The sequence below is a fragment of the Calypte anna genome, chromosome 12 (genome assembly GCF_003957555.1).
Source record: "Calypte anna isolate BGI_N300 chromosome 12, bCalAnn1_v1.p, whole genome shotgun sequence".
In the NCBI taxonomy this organism is placed as follows: Eukaryota; Metazoa; Chordata; class Aves; order Apodiformes; family Trochilidae; genus Calypte; species Calypte anna.
The window spans coordinates 8632506-8656610 of NC_044258.1; the positions used below are offsets into that span (position 1 = coordinate 8632506).

Here is a 24105-nt window from a genome sequence, read left to right on the forward strand (position 1 = left end):
TTATAACTCCGTTAAACCTTGCCTTATACATCTCAGCGAGCTCTACCCCCCCACGGAAACAATTAGGAAGGTCAACATCAGAGGCTGGTGGGAAAATTTCTAGCACTGGTCAGTATATTGTACATGGGAAAAACATTCATCTCTTTATCTGCAGGCAGAAAAGTTCAGAGGGTATATAACCTGCTGTAACCTACATGAAAAAAAAAAGTTACTGTACTGATTCTTGTGCTAGAAAAATGTGTATCATATACGCAGATGCACATTATGGTGGGGTTATGCCAATGTATTATAATCCAAACCCATATAAATAAAGATGAATAAAATGACAGCTAAGAACATACTGATTAGTAGAAATTAAAGAAATTGATTTATCTGTTTCTTAAGTTTTGACCTTAATGATGATTCAAGCTGTGAAAACTTAACACTTCACTGGAATCCCACAATAAACTCTAATCATATGCAACAACTTATCTAGGACTCTAGGGATGAAAGTTGGCAGGGTTATGAGGACAGTTTGCTTCAGCAAGGTCGGCTGGTTTTTTAGGTCAATAAAACATAACTGAAATTGCACCTCCAACCACTGAACAAATGTTTCTGCATACCAATCATTGAATTCCAGTGAAATCAACCATAATGACAGCCACACAGAATAATAGCTTTCTATAAGCTCTCTATGGCTAGAGAGATTTTCAATCAATGTTGATTATGTTCTGATAAAAATGTCAGAGTGGTCATATTCAGACGATAGTTTACTGAGAAACAACTTCAGAGTAGATGCATTTAATTAATTTCTGGAAGAAAGAACGATTCTAAAAAGAAAATATGTATTTTTATAATTCAGAGGAAATAACTATTTATTCTAGCACATTAAAATGTGCTTGTAGTAGACAGACAATGAGTGCTCATCTGATTCATTACTGCAATTAGTAAGCCTCAAATTTCAAAAAATATTTCCAGTTGGAAAGTAACTTGTGAGTCTTGCTAAAGCACATCAGGAAAAAAAACCTCTTGTTTTGTCAATCTTCCCATAAAGAGCAATCTTTGGCAGTAGGGATTGAAAGCATCCCTGCCAGAAACTACTTGGACACATCTGAACCATGATATGTGAACTGTGCTTGGTTTTGAGACTAAGATGACAAAATTCTCCAAAACTGGCAAGCTCTTTTTCTAAATGAATAGAGAACAATGATGTACAAAAAGTATACAGGGACATAAAAATCCTGAAACCTTCAGATCTGAACACATTATAAAGAGAGAGAGGGTGTTTGCAGAACATGAGTCCTATGTGCTTCATGACAACCTCATCCTCATACATGGAAACAAATATGCAGATACACAACTTCAGTTTCTGAAATTCACCTGGAAAGCCTTTGTAGTATATATCTTTTTGTAGTATATATCTTTATGTAGTATATATCTTTATGGTACAGAACAACTGATCTTTGAAAAAGTAACGATTGAAACCCAGCTCTGCTCCTGCCTAAGGCAAAGCTCCTTCAGTACAGGAAACAAAACTTTGTGCAAGTTTCAGTCACCAACTTCAAAAACTGAAAAATAAATGAGGAGCTTAAGAATACAGAACTGAAGATGAACGTGTAATCTAAGCCATATAAAGCTGTTGGTTTCAAATACCAAGTAGGTGTTTTAGGGTATCATTAGTAAACATTTTACCGTCATTAGTAAGCATGAAAATGAAGAATTAGCATCAAAGCCTAATAAGAGAAAATCATGCTCACTACATCAATTTTTCCTTTCAACAAGCATCACCAGGCACAGAAATACTTCATAAGATTACTGAAAAATACTGCAGAAGCACAAGCTCTAGCTAAAACCTCTGAGAAAGAAAACCATGAATCTGACTAGATAAACAACCACAGCATATAAAACACACACATATCCCTTGCATTGTTGGTGTTGGTTCAGAATCTGGCCAGTGCCAACAGCTGAAAGAAGCTGAACTACTCCAGCTCTTTAAACTTAAGTTGAGCAATAAGAATAAAATCAGTGATGGTAAAGTCTGATATTAAGTGCAGTTCTCTCTGTATACTATTGACATTATTTAATCCATTACCTATTGGGTTGCATTGTCTCCAAAGAAGTTATTCCCACTGATAAAATCCCTCAACAAAGATAATAAAAGTAATACTGAAATAAGAAAAAAATCTTTACACAAAACAACATAAGAATTGATATGTTGTTAATAAACATTTTTTTCTTAATGACTTTTGACAAAAGTATTCATTTACTATGAAGTTTCTGATCCCAAAATGGAACGACCAGAAACTTCAGAAGAGGGACAAGCAGAATAAAACCAAAAGCAACTAAACAAAAATAGACAAATAGAAGTTCAGAAGTTATTAGTATGGAATCAAGATGACCAAATAAATAAAGCATCAATGAAAACCTTCATTGAGGAAGGAGCAATTAAATAGGAGAGCAGAAAGTACTGACCTGGAAGTCAAGCTGGTTGGAGTAGGGATGAAAGCAGCAGTTTGGAGAAAAACATATAGGGAGGGAGACAGCAAAAGAGAATAAGGGGAGGAAAACATTAGTTCTTTAAAAATATAACAAGCAGATGTTATATCAGCAGTTTTTATTAAAAATAAATAAATAAAAAGAAAAGAGAAGGGGAAGCAAGGGAAAGTAAAATAATATGTCCTTTCAAAATGTCTTTTCTGTGCACTGTATGAAACAGAAATTTCAAAGCAAAATGTCACCTTGTCATTTGCAGGCTGTGAAAAACCATTTGTATTTATAACCTTCCAAATGCGTACACACACCTAATGGAACAAATAAAACAGGTGGATGTTGTGTTTGCTGCCACACAAATGCCTCCTTATACACCAAAAAGGGGGCTTTTTTGAACCTACATAGGTTTGATGATCCACATTCATGATGATGTCTTCCCATGAACTCACACAAGACTGTGAGGACTGAACTTGTGCATACACTGCATGCAGCCACGTGTCATATATAGTTGATAAACTTATCAAGTTCCATCTAAAAACCCGTTAGGCTTCTTGTTCTCTTTGCTTTTTTGAAACCTGTTCCAGAGCCTGCACTCCTCTGAAAATCAGAAAGCTTTTTCTTCCTTTCTTTCTCTCTTCACCCTATATGTATTAACGGACAAGGCATATCCAAAATATTATTTGCCAACAATCTTTTACTTAAATTACATTTCTTTCACTGTGGTGCTTACCCCTTCACATAGTTATAGAAAACAAGCATCCCTACAGAGCCTTTGTTTTGCCAGAGATACAAAACTCTGACAGGAACACTCCATTTTCTCCATTATCCTACCAGCCCTCTCTGCACTTGTTTCCAGTTTTAATTCAAACCTTACAAATAGGACAGATAAGAATGACACAGCAATGTTCCACACGGAGTCTTGCTAGTGCTTGATGACATTAATACCTTCCTATCTTTACAGCAAATATTTTTCCAAGACACCAGGATTCACACCACATTATTTACATGTCTGCTTCATTGCTTAGATGGCTCACAATGACACTGCCATAAGCAAATTCACCCAATCTTCCTCTTCCTAAACTGAATTAAGGATTAGCCAGCCTCATCTTACAGCAGGCACTCGTACTGCTCCTATGTTCACAGTCGTGCATTTTGTACTATTGTATTTCACTTAATTTCCTGAGTCAAACTCCCTTGCATATTTCACAAATACACTTTTCATTCTAACACCATTAATAAAAGCATTAAACAATGTACTCCTTCCAGCCTGACAGTTCCTTCTCAGCTGCAGTTACCTCACTTTGGCTAGGCCCTTCACAACTGATCACTACCTTATCCAGCTTCATTTACATTATTAAAATAAAAATTTTTAAAAACACAACCAAAGAAACAAAGCCAGAGCCCAAAAAACCACACTGCATTTCCTTTACCAAGTAAACAGAAAAAGAGAGGCTGGCTTCCCAAAAGTAGTTTATGATGGGATATATTGCATTTAGTTTTAATCTGTTCTCATAAACAAATAAATCATGTAAAAAAAAGCTATCAAACAGCTTTAGTATAGAAGAAGTTGCTTCTCCTGTGTAGGAATAAGAGGTTAAAAACTACAAAATTAATATCTGTCGAATAATACAAGAAACAGACCAGCATGTTTACACATATGAGGAATGGCATTTACTTTTCAAAACAATTTATTCAACTACACCTCATTATGCTAACAAATTTACATGTGAATTTAGTAAGTATTGAAGATACCACAGCTTACAATAATCTAGGTTATATGTTTTTCAGAAATTGATGTTTATAAATTTTGACAACTTCTGTCATTTCAATTTTTCTGCAAAAAAGATGTTATCATAGCAGTGAACATGGATCCTAGCAAGCTATTTACCAACAAATACATTTCAACCGTTCATTTGTTCCCCTACAGAACCCCAGAAAAGCCCCTCCAGCTGAAGTCAGGGGAAGTGTTGAAGGTACACTGTTTCAGAGTAAGAAAAGAAAAAAAAGGAGAAAAGAAATAAGGAGAGAAAATAGCAATCTAGAGCACATTATATGAATTACAAAACAGCAGGATAAGAAGGAAAGAACATTTTCAAATAAGCTTCTGTTCAAGTTTCAGCATTTTCACAACGCTTTATTCCTATAAAGTAGGTAAACTGAGCTTTGGCTCCACCTCTTCTCTTCAGTAATGAACCAATCAAGTAGACATTACAAGCAGAAAAAGCAGTAGCACTTCATAAAATGTTACAGCAATTTACACTCCACCTAACCCCCTAGAAAGGGGGATTTCAACATCAAAGTTCCCTCTCTGGGGACACGAACAGGTGGCACAGTTAGATACAGATTTAGATCTTGAGGCCAATGTTTTTAGAAAATAAGGAAGAGGGGGAGTAAATAGATTAAATTTTAGTGAAACCTGAAGTGAGCCTGATTAGTGAGAAGTGTTAGATACCCACTTTAAAAATATTTCCCCATTACATCTTTATATGGCCAACAGATTGCCAGTGAGGGATTGCATTAAAGTGATTATAATTCACAAACAACTCTTACAACATGATGCTTCCCAACAACACAAATTCTTAATTGGTAATGCCACACTTGTATGTTATTGTGAGCATTACAGAAGGACTTCAAGGTTCTTAGGAAAGCTTTACTACTTCATGACATTCGAAGTACAGTATATCCTGTTTAAAATGTCTGTGCTTACTTATTTGTTACTGAACTACTCTCTGAGAATTTAGTTCAAGATCAACACCCTCATCAAAACTAACAGACTAGAAAATAAGTGTCCCAAAACTTCACTAATAGGAGTGCACTGAATTAATAATAATAATAATAATAATAATAGCAGCTGATCTTGTCAATTACATAACCCATTGAAATGTTCCCAGACCTGATCTTCTCAGAAGTTGCACACTGAAAAGGCTGTGGCAATCTGTTTGCATCCCTTGGTTCCTTGTTTCTTTGTAACCACTGATATTTATTCAATAATTGTCTAATTCAAATAAAAATACAGATCTATAACAATTTATCTCTTTTTTATATAATATTTAAATAAATATTAAAAATTTTAGAGCACAAGCATCATTATTTCATCATGTTTATAATTTAATCTTGTCATTTTAATATACAGCCATTCAACGCATACCTGGGTGCTACTTAAGGAATCACTGAACAAAACTTTTGTTAAAAGTTGAGCATGCCTCCTATTCCTTGCCTACCTAGTGCCTATTTATTGCCTACCTCCACCCCAAACCATTCTGTGATTCCAGGAAATTCCCTGGGCACTGGTGCTTCTAGTGCCACACAATAATTCAGCAGGTTTCATAGCCCAATGAGGATATCAGTTACTGCTTCTGTAAAAACTACACAGCTGGCTTCCACCAGCTTTGTCTAATCTGGAGTCACTGTATTACAAGCCTAGATCTGTAATTGCCCCTACAGTACATGCACCCACTGGGTACAATAGGCAGCACTTCCTTGATCACACAAACTGATTAATCCTGTTATCTTCTTTACAATATGATGCTTTAGGATGTTGGACAGTTTAGGCAGAACTCGTAGCCATGATGCACAGTGTGACACTGCTGTGCTTCCTTCTTCATTACTAGCTTCCTCTGGTATATACTTTAAGATCAATGCAAACACCAGAGTATTTTAAATTCCTAATGTTGTGAGGGAACTGCTAATTAAAGATGTTCTCAAGCAAAGCACTCATTTCAATTTCAAATAGAAATCATCTTTGTTCATCATCAACCCTTTTGAAGGCTGTTAAGTCGTCATTTGTAAAAGATGCTCTACACATCTTTCTTTCTTAACTGGTGATTTTCCTCCTAAGGTAACCAACTTCTGCAGAAGATCTTCCCCTCTTCCATGGTAATTCTCCCTAATGAATAATAGTTCTTTGTCTTAACTGGACATCAGTATAATAATTGGACATCAAATTAACTGGACATCAAATAATGACAACAATGAGGTTCTTTAAACTTCTATTTTAGAACCATGATGTGCTTTACTTCTGAGTTGATCATGAGAAATAAAATTATATAAGTATTTGAAAACATAAAATTCCTTCTTTCATTTGTGTAAGAATGGCTAAATACAGGTAGGGAACAAAGACTTCAGATCCACATTGCTTATCAGTCAAACAAATGGCAGCATAGCCTAGGGGAAAAGGTTCCAAGAATCACTTAATTACAAAGTGGGTGAGAAAAATAGATCCCCAAATCCTCCTGTCTCCATTAGGGAACAACTGTACAACCTCCCCAGAAACATGACAAACATTGACTGGTCACCATCAGACAACATTAATTTGAAGTAGACAAAAAGTACAGAACCACTGAGAAAGAGTTAGAACTATTATTAAATAGTCATGAGACTGGTTAGAAATAATGACAGTGGCAAATGAATAATGAGACTTAGAAATATTAGAAATATTTACCAATACATTTCAGGACCTCTGAGAAGTAGCAATGCTGCTCACACCCAAGAAACATGTCAGGACTGTTTTAATTTACCAATTACTAGAAAGACAGGGTTGCTTCCCAACAAGGTTTTTCAGAGGAGTCATTTTCACTATAAATTGCATAGGGTTTTCACTATATCTGTTCCTTTTATAAAGACTACTAAAAAAATGGAAACCTTAAATTGTTCCATATTCAAGCTTGGAGGAGATACAGTTCTCAGGTAGCCATTTTTTTCCATTTCTGATCCAGATGTAATAAATATGTTAATAAAACATATTCTACTCAACTTCTCTGCTCTGCAATAAAGATCGAGTAAATAAAAATGCCAAAGACAAACAATACAAGAATTACCTTTCTAACTCAGCAATTTTCTTATCTTTGTCATTCTTCTCATTCTCTACTTCCTTGAGTATTTCTAGAAGTCTGTCAACCTCAGCCTGAGCTTTGCCACACTCTTCTCTATAGTACGATGCCTCTTTGTCAAGCTGTTTCATTCTGTCTGCAAATTCTGGATTCATCCGTGCCTCCTCTTCAGCTTCATGAGCCTTCAGGATCAATATTTTAAAAAAACATAAGCACGACAATAATTTCTACTGCTTTGAAAGCTTTATATTTCAGTCTCAGTGTTAAAATTTTCGTTAAAAAGGATTATGGGTATTTCTGTCTGATCACAGCATTTCCTACAGATGCATTGTAAATAAAAATGAAAACATCCTCTTAATCTAGAATTATATCATTCTGAAGGAAGGGGGGTTTTATGAATGGTTTTCACATATTAAAGTGAATTTACTTTAAGGGCATTTTTAAAAAAATATATTTTTAATAATTTAATTCACATTAAGCTTTTAGAGTTTAAAGAGATAAAAATATTCTTAATAAATCATATTCTCTCTTCATATATATATATGTAATTTTTCCAGTTATATATATACACAGACAGATACATATATCCATATTGTAATCTGTATCACCAGATGTTTCAAATGCAGTTTGATATAAATAAAGGAATAAATTGTTCTTACGCAGTGCTGTTTTTAAGAGAAAACAATGAACTGCTTTCAGCAGATGTTTTACCCAATAATCCTTTTTCTGTTGTCATTAATACTTAACCTGAAACATCAGAAGAACAAGCCCATTGGTGAAAATAGCACAAACCTGGCAAACACATGCATGGATGGGTGGCAGTTTCACAGACAAGAAGGAACGCAATGAATACAACAACAACACCACTGCAGAGCCCAATCTTACTCCCATCAAACCTAATGGCAAAAACCCCATTAACTTCAATGGGAGCATGATCTGGCATCAAGTGCTTTAAACTTTTGGCTCGAATAATCACAGACAGATGGAAAAAAAAAAAATGCACTGCAATGCTTAGCCTACCCCTTGCTTCCCATTACTCCTAATTGGCATCTTGAAAGAGCAGGCAAGGAAAAAACAAGGAGTGTAAGGCAGCGCACATTAAACATAGAAAATTCAGATAACATTCTCTTAAGACACAGGAATTTCACAGAAGTTCATTATATTTGGAACTGCAGGTTCCTCCAACTATCTTGTTATGCAGAGAAGACATGGACCTGTTTATCCTCTGAATTTCAGGGAACAGACGACGCAAGAAAGCAATGAAAGAAATGCAGATCAAGATGAAACGTGTGTCTTGGAAAGAATTAATAGAAACTACAGATACTAGGAGGTTCATACTCTTTGCAATGGTTAAAATTTTCTGGATAAACAAAGAAGAGGTCTGGGTGTAGTATAAATACAATAAGAAAAAAATGAAATCAGCAGGGAAAAAGCTTAGGGTATGGGGTAGCATGTAACATATCATTTAAGCATGAGGATAATAAGAAAAAAGATAGTAGGTTTTAAACATTGTTTATCCTACTGGGAGGTTTTTCTTCAGAAGAAATATTTGGTTACCAAAATAAACCAGGGGAATGACATGAGAAGCCTACTGAGCTTACTGGCCTTGCTCTCCTTGTTTTCTATATAGAATAATAATACATGCTCCAACCCTGAATTCTATGCAGATACAGAACTTTTGTAATCCAGGACTCATTTCAAGCTAACACCCAGAGTATCTTGATTTTAGTGTTTGAATGAAATGCTATCAACAGATAATTCCTCTTCATTCTTGTAAATATCCCTGCTTTAATAGTAAACTTTGAATTTTACTTTCAGTTAACTGTAAGTTTTGAACTAAATGCAATACTCCAGTCAGGGAAAATTATGTGAAAGACTGCAAACTAGTTTCCAGTTGTAAACCACGTCAATTTTCCATCAACTTTAAGAAATTGGACAATGTATTATCTCTCCAAAATGAACAAAATGAAGTGTTCTTTCACAAAACATAAAAAAAATTCCTCATGATGCTAAAGGTAGACTCATTCTAGAAGAAAACATCAAATTAAATACAAGCTAACTCTTGCCTTCAAGGAAAAAACCCATTGCTTTTCAGATTTCTCCTCTTCTCCTAAGGGTAAATTCAGGAAGTCTCCATTCCCCTCTGGATACTCTCACTCTTTCATATTCCTCCCTGCCACCTTTCTTTCCCTTCTGTTTATTTTAGTGTATAATTTACTTTTCTATCAACCTTGCTTCTGTAATTTCATGAACAGGCAAAACATCTTCCTGCTTCTGAAGTCTCTTCTTCACTTTAGCATTCAAAGACTCAGTTTCAGCCTGAACTTTTTTTCTGCCATGCAGCCCTACCCTGGTTTTAATCCAGGACAAGAAACAATGCAGAAGAGACAGAGTAGCCTGGGGGTTTCTTTGTTTATTTGTTTGTTTTCCTTTTCATTGACACACTGGACTTTCTATGATAAAAAGACCAAACTGGGCAGGAAGATGATAGTGCTGCCAGTGCAGAGGTGCCAAATGTTCCGCTGCCATAGGGGGGTTGGACTACATGATTTTTCAAGGTCCCTCTTCAAACCCTTAACATTCTGTGACTCTGTGTTATTTACACAATAAGTTAACTACAGCACAGCTCATAACTAAAACTTCACCTGAAATAATAGATGTAAGTTATGTTCTTCAGTTTAGCCCTATAATCCTTGCCTAACAGCACGCTAAGGAAATGAAGTTGCAAAAGTCTTTTCAGTTCTTGTGCTTTCCATGGTAGTCACGCCATTCCGTATCTGTGGGGAATGGAATTCTTGGAAAATTCAGTAGCACAAACTTGGTCATTTTATTTCCCTGTGGTTTTCACTATTAAACAGAACCTATAAGATATGATTGAACCTAAAATGATTAAGTTTCCAACCTACATGGGATTTTGAGGTACAGCACAGTTATCCATAATATCACATGCAAATCAATACAAACATTCAGTTCAGAGACACGTATAAGATTATTCTCATCTTTAAAACAATGAGAGCAAGAACATAAAAGTTTTTTTTAAAAGAGCTTTTTGCAGGTGGTACTTTAGCTTATAATGAGTCCCTTGAAGGGAATCCTCATGTTGTAAATAAAGCTGATGACATTACAAGAGAGCAAAACACAATCCACCCGACATTCCTAGGACAGAGGCATGGAATACTTGTGATTGCCCTATTATATTTTATGAATCCAAAGGTATGGGTTCGAACTAGGCTCTTTTTTTTTTTTTTTTTACTGTTATATACAGATCAAGGGCAATTTGTTGACAGATGGAACTTGACTTTTGAGGTCACACAGTAGGCCCAAAGGAGATGAGAGCAGCTCAGCTGATATTGACCCTCCTCCCACCTGGGAAGGGCAGAATTCCTTGGCTTATTTTTGCAGGCTGTAGGAGAGAAAGTCTTGCAACTCTTCTAATCAGAAGCCATATGACTATTACATGAATCAAAGCCTCTTTTTTTTTTCTTCTGTTCCCCCTTTCTCTCCCAAAAATCTGTTTTCTTGGAAAGAATACATTTTCCATTTTTATGGGGCTTTTACAGCTAGGAGGGGTTCATGCATACCTTTCAGCAGGACAGTAATTGCTCTCTTAGTCTCTATCTGTAAATGATAATACTTGTGTGTGCAGATTAGGCTAGTTTCTAACTAGCACATTTGGTTTATGATATTTTGCCATTCAATGTTGTGACTATGTTGTTTTATGTTATTTTTATCACTCAGGAAAGATAGCATACCACTCAAGTATTAGAATCTCACTAATCCTTACAGTAAATATGTATCTGTTCTGATTTTTCCTTACAAGTATCACAAATACTTTAGAATTAGAGTAGCATTTCCTTATATAAACCACAAATTTCCTATAGAATGATCATACTAGTGTGGTACAGACATGCAACATAAATTATTCAGTCTATTAAAATGTTAGGGTACAGTCATGCATGCATTATTCTGCATAACAGAAATGGATGGATAGATACAATATTTGATTTTTAAAGCTTCAGACAAACATACACAGGAATCAGTGGAGTACTTTAAAAAAAGGAACATCAGAATTTACATGCAAGAAATTACTTTGTAAGATCCTTCAAATTTTATTACTTTCAATAATAAACTAAAAATTGCTGTCACCTTAATATTTTTGTTGTCTCTTAAAATCCATGGGGATTTTTATTTAATTCAGGAACTGCTCTAAGCAATACAGACTGAATTCTGCAAGTACTTTCAATTTTAATCTGTTACTCTGATGGAGCATTTGAAAAATTAAGCCTTTGCTATTCAGAAAAAGGTTCACCAGAACTCCAACCTTAGTACCTCAATATATTCTTTCATTACAGGACAAAAACAATCATGTAACTTCTTATTTTTTAATTTTGCACTTGAATTCATGGGGTATTTCAACAAGTTCACCTTTCAAAAACAAACATGAAGAAAAGTGCACCTAGTTCTGTTCAAATCTTATTCACACAGGTAAATACAGTGTGAAATCATTCACTCTGCAGGATTTGCACCCTCTTCCATATCCTCTCAACTGCACATAATACTCTTCTATCCATTGTTCTATTGTAAAAACATTCCATTCAGCAACAAATTAAAGTCATGCAGCTGATCCCTGTGTGACAGTGGAAAAAACATATTCCAGCACAAAAAATCCACAAACTTTATAATTGCATGGTCTAAAAAATGTCTACTTGGGTCTGACTGGTATTCTCTGACATGTACACAGAATAGCATTAAAATTTCAGTACTTTTAAATCAGATTGCTGGTTTGGGTTGGGTTTTTGTTTTGTTTTTTTATGATGCTACTATTTTCAAACAAACACCTAAGGAAACATTTTATTAAATAAATCATCATAATGATTTGCAGTACAAAAATGTTCCAGGTAACTGCTCATACACCACCTCAAAGAACAAAGGTAAAACCTTGGCCATGTGGAAATCAAAGAATATGTTGCAATTGACTTAAATCACAATTTCATTTCAAAACCTTGGATGGCTTGGGGGAAGAAGAGGATCATTCCTGCTTATGTTGTTAAAAGTTGTCTGATCCATATATCAGTTGGAGAAGAGCAATGACAAGGAAGAAAAGTTTATTTTAGAAAACCTGTCTCATAGATGTATCATGACTGCTGCCTGGTGCCAAAGGAAAAGGATTTTCCATCTGTTATTTTGGAACTGCTGAGAAGCTGTCCTGTTGAAAATTAAGCACTTCAAAGAAAAAAGAAAAAAAAATTAAGGACTAACTTACTTTGGAATGCTACACACAGACTACGTACTAACAAACAGATTCCATGCAAAAGAATAATTGATCTTGTAATATTGACTTGAAAGCTTTTATGAAAATTAAGAAAAAAACTAATACAAAAAGACTGCAGTCTGAAAAGAGGCACAGCAAGAGTGCAAATGATATGAATAGAAACACAATTACCACAAAGGTGATCCATTATGATACAGAAAAAAGGGAAAAAGCTCTCTGACCAGCAGGGTGCTGGATGGTCAAGATGACAGCATCACCTCTGCTGCTTACAATCCATTTATGATTGGATTCTTAAAACAGAAAATATATGTAAATGCAGTAAAAACTTAAAATGAACTCCAAAGCTGAAACCCTGCTCCACTGACAGTAATGCTAAAATTCTCATTGATTTCAGTGAAGGCAATACCTTCCCTAATGTACAATATTACAGTAGTTAGCTGCAAAGCTACTTCTTCTGTATACACTATCCCAACTACATGGTAATTTAAACTATGATTACTATGTAAAACCACAGCTTGTAAATTGCTATTACAGTTACATCATTTTTTCTGTCCTGTGATGTTTTTAAATATAACAGTCTCAACCAAAAAATGAAAGCTTTTCTCTGCAGAGAGAATGCTTGTTATAGTTCTTCCTCAATGCCAAATTGGAACACACTTAAGTAAAAGGGGTAGACATTGTGCAGTTAAAATAGATGTTAGCAATAACAATAATGCTAAACAAGCCAAAGTAATACTGTTTGGCTTTTTCTTCATTTGATTCATCATGTCATATTTCAGAACTTTATTTAATTAACTACAATGTTAACTACAATATTCTTAATTTATATGCTGGATTCACACAAGTCTTTGAGAAGAACTGAACTATTTTTTCACATGGACTTTTGATAACAGTACTGTCACTTCCTAGATAATATTATTCACATATTCAACTCAATCACTTCAGATTAACTGAATGAATTGGACATAATTGATGTTTGAAGGATCAAATAAAGTACTGCAGAAGAAGGAATTGAAATGGAAAGCAAAGTGGGAAAAAAAAAATCATCTGCATGCTTTCTCTAATGGAGAAGTTGAGGACCCAAAGGCTAGGATATTGGTTTTATCAAAAATACTGTATGTACCTATTTAATACATTTCATATTCTAAAAATGGCCTTGAAGTCCACAAAATTCATTTATTGGGATACAATGATAAAGCATAGTGAGCACCAGAGGTATTCAGCAAAGCTCCACAGAGGAAGAGCACAACACAGTAAGGTGATGGATCCTCATGCTTTCATATGTTACAGCGGGCATTTAAAAAAGAACTTACTGGATTGTACATCTGATTGAACAACTGTTCAGCTTGCTACATTGCAAAGTTGGAAGGGAGTGAAGCACAGACAGGAAAAGAAGGAAAGATCCAGGAAAACAGCATTAGCTCAACAAAACCAGAGCATTTGCACAGAAGAACTTGTCATAAGAAAGTAGAAATTTAAGATTCTAAACATTCCTCGGTGAAAGTGAGAGGCACTGGGGAAACACAAATGTTGACTTTGGCTCCTAAAAAAGAATAGCTGGAGTAAGAAATTTAAGGTTTGTGTTACTTTCCTTTTCTCAAGTTAAATAACCCATGAAATAAAGAAAGGTGTCCACTTTTGATGATACATTAAGTGCTGGTCTCAAGCAATGAATCACGAGAAGTGCTTTTGGCTGAGGCTGCAATTTATCACCAAAGCTTCAAAGATGGTAATAATGAAAGATTAATTAAATTGTATCATTAAATTTATTACTTTCCTTTTGTCTAACACAAGACTGAATTTTCTATGTGGAATGACTTTTGAAAAGTACAGCTTGGCAAAAAGTACTTTAGCAACTGCAAATATGTCAGAAAGCAAGTAAATTTAAGATAATGAAAAACAACAAAAGGAAGAAATTCTAGAGTGGATAATAGGATTATATATATACACACACATATATATATATATTTAAAACACTCAGCTACCTATTAGGTAATTCCTGCACTTTTTCCACTAGTCAGGATACAAAGTGAGTGAAGAAAAAGTCTGAAATTTTGTCAAAAAAGCCTTTGAGCATTCTTCTGGGCTATACAATTTTATGAATTTCAATCCATAATCTTTGTCATGAAAAGCTTAATAATCATGTTTGTCCTTCTAAACATTATTTTGTGTCCCAAAATATATCACAGTCACCTAGATAATTATGCCTTACAAATATCCTATTTATTACTTTTAGAAACACATCTACTCTGTAAAACTAAAACAGTGGGTTTAGAATGAGCATGTTTTCTCCTGATGAAATGTCAAAAATCCAGTTAACCTATACTCAAAAATATTTTTAACTAATCAGACCCAATTAAAAATATTTATTATCAATACATGGATTTTATTCTCTCCAAAAACAGGAAGAAGAGAGAAACTTCAAAATATTTCTTAAAATAAATTAATTTCAGATTTTGTGTGAACTTTCCCATTGTACAATTTTTCTTTCAGGCACAGCTCTTATTACCATTAAGGGCCAAGGAAAAGCAGCTGCTATTCTGTGCACAGAATACTGTCTTCATATTTTTTAGTATAATTTGGTAAAATACCAACATTAAACAATGATGATTGCACCACAGTATAATAAAAGTTCCTACATTGTTTTTAGAGCAGAATAATGTGTAAGCTGCATTCCAATTTCTCAAAATGACAGACAGTCCTTCGGAGTCATTTTTGCAAAAGGCATAAACTCTGCTCATTCCTTCTTGCTCCTGCAGTGCTCAGTGTGCAGACACAATCACACTGCTGGGACCTGCAGGTTAATTTACTCCAAACTATGCTGATGTTCCCCTCCTAGTCTACCTTCAGACACATGCAAGAATTCCCCAGATTCCTGTTTAAGGCAGTTTCCTAAGCAGGGGAAACACTGGGAAGGTATATTTCTGGGGATCGACTACTTTTAACACAGTTTTACAAGTTTGAACATAAAGTATTTTATTAGAGAAAATGTGAATTGAAAAATCCTGTTTGGAGTCTCCTATCATTGACAGCCACTGTTTCTGTTCAACTCAACATGCCCACAAAGATGCCTGTAACTATGGTTAATGGTGGAAACACCGCGTCTCCTGCAAATGCTGGGTGAATTTCCACTGGGGCTTTAGGATGTATTTTATATAATAAAACTATTATGTTTTCAACTTTCATGTAATAATCCTTTGTATTTATACACAGGGAAAATACTCTTTTCTTATATGAAAGACACCACAGTCACCCTCTGACTTTTATAAGTACTGATTTTTACACTCACAAAAGATCATCTTAGGATTTCAAGTACTTCAAAGAGGATTTTTTTCAAGTCATCTGTGCTTCTAGAGCTTTGTAAACTAATTTTTTTAAAAGAAGAAAATAAGATATTTCAGGTTGTCATGAACCACATTTTGTAGTGAAGAACAAAGCAAACACATTTTCTAACAAAACAAAACTTTGTCAAACAGCTTCCTCCCATATTTTGGTTCTGACATAAGAGCACTTCTACACTATCAAACCTTTACAGTAGTTGTGTTTCCATTTAAAGGTTTCATGTATGTTGACTGAAAAAAAAATCCCTTCCTTTCCCTCCACAACCAAGCATTATAACATGGACACTTAATTGCTCATAGTTGTTTTGAATTTCAAAATATTATAAATATATGGTTTACAATCTGGTGTTCTTTACACTGCAATGCCTTCTTCACAGATAAGGCTACTGAAATACTGCTTAAACACAGAGCAGGATACTACTCAACCTGGGTAAAGAGAGTGGCAGAATATTATCCTAATGGTAGTGACATTCATAGAACAGATAAATACTATTTTCTATAAAATCACACATTAGATACCAATATTAAAAAAAATCATGCTTGACATACACTTAGTTGTGAACTGCAGAAGGCAAACATAATGCCTAAACCCATCAAGTACATCATGAGATTGGTGTTCAAACAATGAGAGCAGACATTACCAAATGACACAGAAAAGGGTCAAAGAAACAACATATGAGTGAAAAGCATCAACAAACTTGCAAATCACTTCAGCAAAACTATTTTAATGCACCCATTTAAATAAAACAATATTATAAAATAAATAATTTAGATGTTTTCTTTCAAATGCTTGCTGAATAGATTTAAATACTGGCTGAACAGAAACACCAAATTGCGAGCTAAAATAAACTAGGCAACATTTTGCTTAATTATCACAGATGTGCTTACCAACAAATCCCAAAAAAAACCAATGCCAGAGTAAAACCTAGCTGGAGTTTGCATTTTGAAAGTAGAATTTTTTTTCTATTGGGAATACAGTATTTCTTAGAAAATCCTTTAATTTTTTCCCATGCTACAAGCATTTCAGCCTACTGAAGCCAGTAGGAATACATAAACATAAAAACTGCTGGTGTGATGAGTTCTTTCTGCCCTTCTACTTTCCTTCCAATCTCCTGCTCCCAGTTTATTTATTTGTAGCAGCTTCTCAGAATTCCCTCATAGATATTAAAGATAATTTCTGAGGTTCACCATTGTCTTTGGCACAAGCCTCTTAAGGAAATGGTAGTAGGATTTGATGCAAGCATCAGCAAACAGCATAAGATGGGTAGATTTTAGATTTACTCCAGAAGAGTAAATAAGCTCATCTTTTCAAAATGAGGGTATGGGATGTTTTTCTGATTGTTGTTGTTTGTTTTAAGATGGAACTTACCTTTTTCAACTGTGCTTCCAACTTACTACACTCTTCTTTCTTTTGTTCTATGGCTATTTCTAAAGACTTAAGTTTGGAGTCTCTTTTCAGCCCTGCTGATGCCAAGGAAGATGCATGTTCTTTGAGATCGATTAAACTAGACTGAAAAATGACCAAGAGTAAAAAGTTAATTCCTAGGCACCAGGACACTAACTTGTTGCCAACTTAGTAACTACTTGGATCCTGTTCCCCCACCCCCTTCCCCAGAGAGGTAACACAAAAATACATGTGGATAGCAAAAGACACCATTTTGAGAATACAACCAACTGGAACCACAGGAAACAGAGAAACGTTCATAATAGAGACAAGTTGACATTATATTCTGGAGGTACAGTTACTTTGAAGTCCATTGTTCTAACTTACAAATGAAGACAGGACCAATAGTGGAATATTTGAGCCTACTGGAGGCTTATGCAAAGCAAAAACAGAGATAATGACACACAACTATGCAAAAAAATGAAGCAATATCTTATGTACAAAAGTGAGGACTAAGAAGAATGCTTAAGAAAATAGCAGTTCAGAAGTTGACCACTGAAGTGGCAGAATTTCAGTACTTAAAATGATTCAGGAGTAATCCTAATGCACTTTCTTTCATCATAATGACATAGATAAAAGGACTGATTTTACTGGAAAGACTGACCTCTTTTTCTGTCAGTTCAGCTTGTAAAGCATTCACTTTCTCCTTAAGGTCTTTGTTTTCTTTTTTATAAGATTCAATTTCTTCAATTCTCTCTCTGTCATCTCGCTCCCTCTGCTCCTTCAAGCGCTCTATAATTCTTTCCTACCAAGAAAAAGAATTGCAAAATGAAAAAGTTGGGAATCATTTTAAGAAAAGACAGAGTGAAATTTCCTTATATTAAGTAGCACTCAGAAAACAAATCAACCTTCAGAAGCAGAGTATGACTGAGTTAATGGTGTGAAAGCCAATGCAAGTTTTACCCTGAATTTAAAAGCATCCAATCAAGATTTTAAATACTTGATAAAGATGATTGAAATCTTGAATACAAGTTCAACACACACACACAAAGTTTAACTCTGTCCATACCAATATACTCTCAGCTGTGGTTATCATATCTCAACAAATGTTACAATGTAAGCAACATTTAAGCAGCTGTACAACCCATGATTCATAATAAACCTAGTAATTGTAATGAAAGTAAGAAGTTAACTCATTATCCAAGTCAGCTCAAGTACTTGCAGTACTTTTTAAAAGCGTGTATTTTTCAGGCAATCCTGGTGATGCTTTCATTTTCTCCATACTCTAGGTATGATGTTCCTTCAAAGCCCTAGAGGATCTCTGAGGAACGATTCTGTGCTTTTTAAAGCTCAAGGCAAACGTGGGAAGAAGTCAACTGTTAACACCTACATGCATTAAAAAGAGCCTTAAACTCGAGGCTGATTTTCATCCTAGCAGTCTCCAGCCTTGGAGATACTCAAAACCCAGATGGACAAGATGCTGAGCATATTGCTGTAGTTGACTCTGCTTTGAGCATCTGGAATGGACTAGATAATTTCCAGGTCTTTGCCAAACTCATTGCTTCTGTGGAACAGGCAGACACATTTTCTAGATTCTGCACCTCAAACGCTGGCTGTTCCTCTTCTGTTCAGCCTCTCAATTCATCACACTCAATTCATCAGCAACTCTGCTGACAACTGTGCATTGCCTCTGTTTGTTTTCTGTTGGATACTGCACAGCAAAGGAACCAGTTTGTAGGAAACAAAAGACTGGGAAGTTTTCCATAAGCTTCCCTTTGTATTTTCAGTTTCTATATATCTGCCTTTCACTAAATATTTCTTGAAGATCTCCCGTTTATTCACTCTCTTAACATTTAAATACCTTATTATCTGCATACAGAGTTAAAAACTGATAATAACTTGTGTGAACTGAATAAATATTTTATTTTAAATTACTGATTTAAAACTTGGCTACCCTTAAGTGACTGACTTCAGTGCTTATGCAGTCTCCCTTTGACTCTCATCTGGCAGAGTCACAGGTAGAAATGTGTTCATACAGAATGAAGGTCCTTCAGCAGCAGCACTATTGAGTACTACACAAATGACAAACCAAGAAATAGTAACAGCTCCTTTAAATAGCTAGCACATTAGCTGGCTTTTTTCATATAGGTCCTGCAAGAAAGAGATAAGGGACAATAAACAACTTCAAGTTTATTCCTAGTCACAGATAATATCAATTCTTTATTTCTTGAATATTAATGGTAAAATGCCAATCTTCACTAACTAGAATAGCTTAATAAACACCTGGAATCCACCTGGTTATATGCAGGCTTAGTTTTAGATCAATTTTTTCTTGAAGATTTATTTACCCTAATGATTTTTTTCCTTCTATAATAAAATAAACATAGCAGTCTATCATCTTATTAATGACTTATAAATTTTTTCTCAGTCAATCACAAAAGAAGACTAATTTATCTGTCAGCTGCATAAAGCTAAAAGTCAAAAACGTGTTAAAAGGCCCTAATATACCATGTTTTACTTGATTAACAGTTAACTTGCAGAAATCCCAACAATGTGTTCTTGTTAGAGTCTTATTTGCATTGGCAAGCTTTCCTTATGCACTAATCTAGGACCTCACAGGTCTAATCTATTTGCACTTTATCACAGCAGCAGGAACTGAATTGCCACAGCATATAGCTCCATTATCAGCCATACTCAGTTGCTTATCTGCTGTATGCTGCTACAGTAGGCCCAACTTTATATATATCAGCTGCATGAAAGTGACCTCTTGAGCTGCTTTGGGCCAGCCCAAGAGCTGAGATACTCTCTGAAAAGTTTCTTGTTAAAACATCAAGGAAGCTGATAGCAGTTTTGCATGTTCTGTTTTTTCAAACTTTTTTTTTTAATAGGAATAAATTTATTTTTCGTTTCTTTCAATGTAACCTTTACTGTTGTTAAGGATTTGCAATGCTTAGGAGAGGCTCCAAGCTTTGGGGTGAAGCACCTAAAACAGCCTCAAGAGTGACTATGGATGAGCTGATTCATTTCTGACTCCTGACATGAGAAGAAATTTTAGCAGCAATAATGCTGGAAAAATACAATTACAAGGAGTCCACTTCAGGAAATTTTTATGCTGTTATATGATGTTTATGCTCTCATTTTGTGTTACCAACCTACTTCTTCACTAAATATGAAAGAAAATCTGAGATAGACATATGGAAAAACTGTGAAGAATAAGGAGCCATCTTTCCTAATCCAGAGCCAAGGTGTCAGTTTGAATATTTAACCAGAACAATGGAGGAAAAACACAAAACTATTGAAAACGAAACTGGGATAAATAAATTTAATTTCTATTTTAAAATAGTTTCCTATGATGCTTTTGAAGTATTTTCCTCACTATTTTTAATTAAAATTCTAAAACCTATTCAATTAACAAAAGGTAAAGCCAAAAATTGAGCCTAATCCCAGAGCACACAACTAGATGATATAGCTGCAGACCAAGCCTGATGTAATTTCTAAGGGAAAAAAAAAAAACACAGAAAAAACCCAAGCAAACAAACAAAAAAAAAAAAAATAGAAAAAGCAAAAGCAACCCCAGAAAACAAAAAAGCCTTCAAAGAATCAATGTCTTTTCATGGAAAGCAGGTATCTTGACTGAAAGCAGCATCTTTACTTGACAGTTTTACAAATTTCTACATACAAAATGTAATTATATTGATGCACTTTTTGATAAGAAAGTATCATTGAGGGTTCTTCTTTTGTCCCATTTGGAGAAATCTCTGTTCTGTGTTTCTACCAGTCTTTGCAGTGGAAGAAGTTAGTAACTATTGTTAAAGTCTGTAGGCCTTAAAAATGCCACTGCAGACAGAAACAGGGACACTGAATAGGTTACAGGTGGAGAGCAGCCAGGATGAACTGGGAAGCTGGGCACCAGCAGGGAGAGGCAGATGTGAACTGTCCTGGTGTCACAGCTGCCAGCAGGCAGGAGACAGAAAGGCACAATACTTCTTTATGAACTACTGGAAGATGCCTGCTTATTTCCTTCAATGTACAAGTACATCCCAAAGAAACTTACCCTTGAAACCATGGCCTCCAAGAAACTTTCAATGGAAAGAAATTGTGCATGATTTCTCTGTAAAGCAGTCAATCATACAGAGACACGCTTGGGAGCTTCCTTCTTATTGTGTCTTATGCTCTGAGATCAAGCACCATGTTTCTCAAAAGCTCATATTAATTCTACTTTGTAGTGCTGCTTTTCTCTTTTTTTTTCTTTAAATTTTTCTGGCTTCTCCCCAACTGTAAAAAATTCCCACTACCCCGCAGTGACTGCTCAAACACATTGAAAAAAATACACCTGAATTATCATAAACTTGAACTTTTAAAAATGATTCTTATAAGCAAATATAGCCAATTAAATCAAATGGCATGATGATGTGTTAAGTCATTTAGAACTGGTATGCCATTCTCTAGATTTTTAAGTTTATCATCCATATTGCTACCTAAACTGCCAGACACTTTAAATCATTCAGTAACTGTGTAGGGGCTATAATCCCATGTATCTGTTCAGAAAATAGATAAATGATTTAATAATTAATTAAGCTTACAAATTTTTCTTTATGCTTACAGAGCTAAAAAAAAAAAAAAGAAAAAATAAGAAGAAAATAATATAAGTAATATAAAAGCTCATCTGTAGAAAAAGGCTATTATTTAATAAGTTTGTGTATCTTAGGTTAAAAGTAGTATTTCTGAAGTAACAGAATGATAAGCATATCACTTACACATGGTGTTCCCCCCTTCATACACAGCCACCTAACTTTTATAAGTAACAATTTCTCCATAAGTGATGGAAACAGTCACCAGACACCACAGCACAACTCAGCTTATGTCACTCAAAAGCATTGCCTTACAGCAGACCATTGCCTTCATCAGCTGCAAAAAGACTGAAATCTCTGTGGCAGAAGAAAACATCCCACAGTATTCACTGTAAATGTGTCTTATAGTCACCTGCAAACCCTGCAGGAGAGATGCCATTCTCAGCTGACTGCACCTAAGTGACCACTTTGTACAGAATTCAACCTTAGGGACCCCATGTGAGTTCTAATCACTTCCACTTGGAAAAGCCACTAATCACACTGATCCTTTACAACATGTCTGCTCAAATACATCCATGCAATCCCGAATGATGCAGACATGAATTGCAAACATACATTGCAGAGGAGGATCTAAATTTTTTCCAAAACATTAAAATCAGCATCATTTATATCAGACTTTGAACCTTTATTACAGCAATCAAATTTAGCTTGACACAAAATTTCCATATCCTCAGGGTCTCTAGTCTTGTCACATTTTAAAGAAATTCTATAGCACAAACTCTGGGACAAATCCTTACTACAATATTACAAAAATAATGCATCTTCAGTTTAGTAAAATGTCACCAATAGTGCATTTGAGAATAACAGAATATTTTCTTTTATAGATACTCACAAAACTTCTTCAAAATTCTAAAACCCCTTACATCTATTTATTAGTTCACATTTATTTCAACAGATTTTTCACAGTATTAGACAAAAAGACTTGAAAACATCTGCCACTCATTAACTGGGGTTAGGTATTATCCCAATACTTCCTAACCTTCTATACTTCTTATAAGACAACTATACATGTTCTGTTCAACACATCTGCACTTACTGCTTCTACTGTGAACCCTGGAAAACTGTCATTAATTCCATGTTTTCAACAGGAAAATGCATTACCACTGAAGACAGACTGCAACTTAGCAAATTACTCAGCTAAGAAGTACTGCAGAGCATTTCCTCTGAAGTGCTGAACACACAGGTGAGGTAGAAAAATGGGATACAAGCTTGCTTTGGCTTTTGACTGACTACTTCATGATCAGTTGCAGAGAACTGGCAGGTTGGCATTGTGACTCTCACCTGGCTTTCTACACTGACAAGAGTAGAAGGATGTGTTGAAGGACTGTTTTAAACTCCCAGCTGATCCTATGGGCATTTTGGCAAAGTGGCAACGCAGACTAATCCAGTTTACAAGGAGAAAAAGCAAATTTAAAAGTACTTCATGTATGTATGATGGAAGACTGGTGAGCTCTGTGACCAGATCAGCAGTGAAAAATTAAAATGCATGCACTTTATTGCATAAATGCTGTGAGCTTATCCCTATGAAGCCACAGATGTAATAATAATGCAAACTTTTTTCATCACTGTTGACCAAGCAAATGTTAGTAAGGGGATTAAGCACACAAATAAATCAGAAATTAGAAATCCAACATCAACATTTTAGATGTTAGTGCCAAAAACCACTGTGGCATTTTAAAGTCATATACAGCAATAAATGCCTTCCTAGGATTACACACTGCAGAATGGCATATAACAGTTGAATTGGTTGCACTCACCTGTGCACATTGAAATGTGAAATTTTAAGATCTGTGAGATACAAAAAGTGAATACTTGCACTACTTTTTTTGTCATGAATTCTCGTATTCAAAGTTAAAAGCCTCATCTCACTAAAGGTGGTAGGAATCACAGTCTAGGTTTCTCTCTTCTGCTAGGTATTCTCAAATTAAAGGCAAATATGTTTTAAAGAAAAAAGAGCCATTATCTTTTTTGTTTGGTTGGTTTTTTGGGGTTTTTTGTTTGTTTGTTTATGAAATACAGTTTCTCTTATAAATTAACTGCAGGAAGAAACCAATGGTGCTAACAGCAAGCCAAGGTAACAGTACAGCCACTTGCTGTTGGCTCTTCATTTATGTTGTCCTTAACACGAGAGAGGATAATGAAATCCCAAAGTCATAAAAAATATCCAAAACTCTGCCTT

General features: G+C 35.0%; 1 protein-coding gene across 1 annotated transcript in view; it reads right to left on the reverse strand.

The window, feature by feature from the left end:
• Positions 1–24105, reverse strand: part of ERC2 (ELKS/RAB6-interacting/CAST family member 2) — a 409582-nt gene that overhangs the window by 246797 nt on the left and 138680 nt on the right. The window contains exons 11-16 of the mRNA XM_030458648.1: positions 17960–18100; positions 17281–17421; positions 13884–13919; positions 8319–8348; positions 7287–7480; positions 2452–2463 (exon numbers count right to left, since the gene is read on the reverse strand). Coding sequence (XP_030314508.1) covers positions 2452–2463; positions 7287–7480; positions 8319–8348; positions 13884–13919; positions 17281–17421; positions 17960–18100 — 554 coding nt within the window. The remainder of the gene's footprint in view (positions 1–2451; positions 2464–7286; positions 7481–8318; positions 8349–13883; positions 13920–17280; positions 17422–17959; positions 18101–24105) is intronic.